At 43.2% G+C, this 4,079-nt stretch overlaps 1 protein-coding gene across 1 annotated transcript in view; it reads right to left on the minus strand.

Moving 5' to 3' along the window:
• The window catches only part of EXD2 (exonuclease 3'-5' domain containing 2), a 25,967-nt gene that overhangs the window by 14,779 nt on the left and 7,109 nt on the right, over positions 1-4,079 (minus strand). Inside the window, exon 2 of the mRNA XM_004698671.2 lies at positions 3,464-3,839. Within this exon, the coding sequence (XP_004698728.1) occupies positions 3,464-3,793 (330 nt within the window). The 5' untranslated portion in view covers positions 3,794-3,839. The remainder of the gene's footprint in view (positions 1-3,463; positions 3,840-4,079) is intronic.

Here is a 4,079-nt window from a genome sequence, read left to right on the forward strand (position 1 = left end):
TAAAAAAAAAACTACAAGAAACCTGACTGCTGGTTCCTGTGGCAGAACAATTCGTCTAGATGTGATTAAACCAGTCTTTTATGAATGGGTAATTCTCTCTGTAATACCAGTGACCCTCAGAAAAAGCTACATATTTCTACTAATACACAGCAGTCTAATCTGACATAAAATCAACAGCAAATTCCTATGGATGGATCGGGCTCCGCTGCCTACAACGTTTTCAATCAATAACATAGATAAATAGGTACATAAGCTGAGTTGCACTTTAGTCATGGTAGTTTCCGGATTGTGCTTAAGATCCAATGTATTGTAATCCGTGTTTCCCCCCCAGGAATCCAAGTGCTTCAAATTCCAGAAGATACCCAATAATTTCTACGGAGTGCATACTTAGACAAGGAACGCTTCTAGCAGAGTCCACAGAGCCTCGAGAGAAAAGCAGCTAAAGCCCTTTTCCTTGCTAACGTCTTTTCCCGTGATGTCACGTACTACTCATGAAGGCTCGCCCAGATTATCACTACTGGAAAACAGAGGAAACATTTTCATTTCATTAACACTACTTAACCCAGTGGTGTCTAATCTTTGTATTAGTCAATCCATATAAAGAATATTTTGGATATACATAATGAATATGTGTGTTTATTTATAAATGATATATATATATATATTAGTACTGCGCTATTTTATTGTGTAGATTGTCAAATATACACAAAAGTAGAAATGGTAAGTGAATAATGCCTTTAAACACGATAGACTAAATTGCTCACATTTTTTTCTTTACTTCGGTGGCTCATTTAGAGAAAATTGCTTTTGAGATCCTCCTTCTTGAGGGCCAATACATAATGTATCTTCATTTCAGGGTTGTTAAAATATTGTGAGACGGCATGTGTGGGTCAAATGACATCGTCAGAGGACCCTGTGATGACCTCCGAGAATAAAGAAAGGCGAGCACCCACCCTGGTCTGATTCCGACGTGTAGCAAATCTATACAGGGTTTCCGCGGCTGTGACTTTTTACAGGCTCGGAAAGCCTCATGCTTTTCCAACGGAGCCACTAGTGGTCTTGAACTGCTGACTTGGTGGTTAGTAGCCCAAAGCATAACCCACTGTGTCGCCAGGGCTCTCTGACAGACCATGTAAGTCTTTGCAGTCAAGACGACTGGATTGTATGCTGAGCAGTCAATGGTTATATGTATTTAAGAGCTTACTTGGGCTGCTCTAAGAAGAGACTGTAGCGTGCACAAGGGAGAGCAGGGCCAAGGCCATTCAGGAGGCTACTGCAATGGGCCAGGTGCCAGCTACTCGGCTCAGACTATGGAGGTAGCACAGGAGATGAAAAGAAATCAATGGATTCAAGATGTATGTTGGTGGTAACACCAATAATACTTCTAAACAGGCACGGTACTTGGAATATGTTATCTGGAAAGATCAGTCCCTGGGGAAGGACATCATGCTTGATAAAGTAGAGGGCAGCCAAAAGAGGAAGGAGCTCAATGAGATAAACTGACATGCGGCTGCAACAATGGGCTCCAACATGGGACAACTGTGAGGACGGGCAGGACCCCGCAGCGGTTTGTTCCCTTGTCTACAGGGTCTCTGTGCGTTGGAGCTGACTCGCCAGCACCTCACAAAGTGTGACCATTACTTTGAAGTTCCGCATATCTTACCACCTAAGAAACTGAATGTACTGTAATTGTCAGTCAGTCATACTGGGTCCCATTGGGTAACCATTTAAAGAGATATCAAAGATGTGTCCTTGATTTTAATCTTGAAGGTGGGGAGGACCAGTGATAATACAGGTGTGGGAATTCAAATCAAAGTTCTGTTAGAAACACATCAAGTTGGGGAAGACTGTTAGATAGTGAAGGGAGATGTCAAAAAGGCAGGTGGATATGAGGCTATTGCTCTAATTTAGAGAATTATCTACATCCTAATGATATCTAAAGCCATGAAATTAAATTATATCACTTAGGAAAGAAAAGTAGATTACAGGACATAAATTAGAAGCCTCTGGATCCATCGGCTGGTCCACAGACATGTTTATATTATTATTATTAGTAGTAGTATTTTTGGTCTCTACATATTTAGTAACTTGTGCCAGACTTTCAAGTTGGTAGACTGCACTTAAAAAAATGTACATTCTAAGTCTCTCTAAAGAAATGGACGCCAATCTGGTGACACTTGGCTTGAACTGTATGGCAGCATCTTCATGTATATGTGGCATGAGCTCTCTAATTCATCATGTCTTTTCAGTATGAGGCCAACAATCATTTGGCACCATACTGTTTTTAAGATACAAATAAATATTTATTGAGATCCATATCTTTATCAAAATTGGAAAATAGGAGTTAAAGGTCTTGTGTTTAAAGAAGCATGGAAAGGAATATATTTTTCAGTGAAATATAAGAATATTCCTATGTACTCAAAAATACAAATAAGCATTCTACATCATTCATCTACATCATCTGCCTAGGCCTTAAAGATATCTAAGTTTGCAATCCCTGGGGTGGATACAGAAGGGATTACCTCTGAGAGACACTTCAATATCTAGATATAAGGCAGATGAAGATTCAAAAAGGGAGAAAGAGAAAGGGGCAGAGAGATAATAATGTATGAAGACTTTAAAGCCAAGATGTGACTATTTTGAGTAAGAAGTGTATAGATGCTTTTGAAGCCAGAATAATATAAGCCCAAATAAGTGTCTATTGGATTCAGAACCAAGAAAGCTATCCCCTGGATTTGGTTCTGGAGTGCAATATAGACCCACGTTGTTGCTGGTGTTAGGCGCCATGGTGTTGGTTCTGACTCACAGCGATCCTGTGCACAACAGAGGGAAACACTGCCTGGCCCCTCCCCATCCTCACAATTGTTACGCCTGAGCTCCTAACAATGGACGCCACGGTGCCAATCCATCTCATTGGGGGCTTTTCTCTTTTGGGGCTGACCCTGTACTTCACCAAGAAGGAGATCGTTTTAGAGGGACGTGCTTCCTCTCACAGCATGGTCAAAGTGCAGGAGCGGACGTCTCTCATCCTGCTTCCAAGGAACCTTCCAGCTGTACTTGTTCCGAGAGAGAGGTGTAATTGTTCTTCTGACCGTTCCTAGTACTTGCAATGTTCTTGCCAATCTAACTGTATGTCAAAGCGGGGCTAAAGGTGGTTCAACAGTTGGCTGGATGCATCTTTACAAATGCCCGTGAGGACGGGGGCCGCTCGCTCCCTATTACAGACAAAGTGGACAACATAAACTAAGTGATAGAAATGGAACTCACCCAGGTCTCCCCTGACTCCACAATCCATGATCTTAAGCATTCCACTATCCTCAGGGCGGCAGCAGCTTCCTTCCCTAAAATTGACTTGTAAGCAAGTCAAGAATGAGCTAATTTTATTTTAATCTTATTCTCTGCTTGACCATTCAAGGCCCCTCACTGAAAAAGCAAAAATGTGTATTGGTGCTTTTTGACTTACCCACTCACAGTCAATTCCAAGCACCGGCGAGTCCTCTAACTCCCGTCTAAGCCAGGGCTCAATCTGATCCCACTCTGCCTCCTGAGACACAGTCACTACTTTTGCGTGGAGAATCCTCTCCTCCCAGGAATCTTTGGGGGCATCAGAGTACAGCCCGGCCTCTTCTGGAGGGGGCAGCTCTCCAGTGCACGCTCCCTGCTGCTGCTGCTGCTGGGTCACACAGCGCCTTTTACTCCGCCTTCGTTGAATGCCTTTCCACAAGACAAACCCTCCCACAGCCACGCCCAGGAGAGCCGTCACCGTCCAGGCCACTGAGGGCTGTCGAGACATCTTTGACTTTCGGCTGCTCAGGAAAGCACATCACCAACCCCAGGATCTGCAAAACAAATGGCAGACATGTATTTATGTATTTGTATCACATAAACATATAGGGGAACAAGCTGTCCTCTCGAAAAGTGATCCGCTTACCACCCACACACCCACAGACTTTTGAAAAAGCAAAAAGGTTCTACTTCAATGTTTTTGCTTTTACACTCTCATCACTCCATCTCCAGCTCCATCCTCTCCGAGCAAACGCTTTCCTCTTCCGCCAGTCACCGCAGACCCCTTAGTCGTA

The sequence above is a fragment of the Echinops telfairi genome, unplaced genomic scaffold, assembly GCF_000313985.2.
Source record: "Echinops telfairi isolate 266 unplaced genomic scaffold, ASM31398v2 ScPeMD7_18;HRSCAF=68, whole genome shotgun sequence".
Classification (NCBI taxonomy): Eukaryota; Metazoa; Chordata; class Mammalia; order Afrosoricida; family Tenrecidae; genus Echinops; species Echinops telfairi.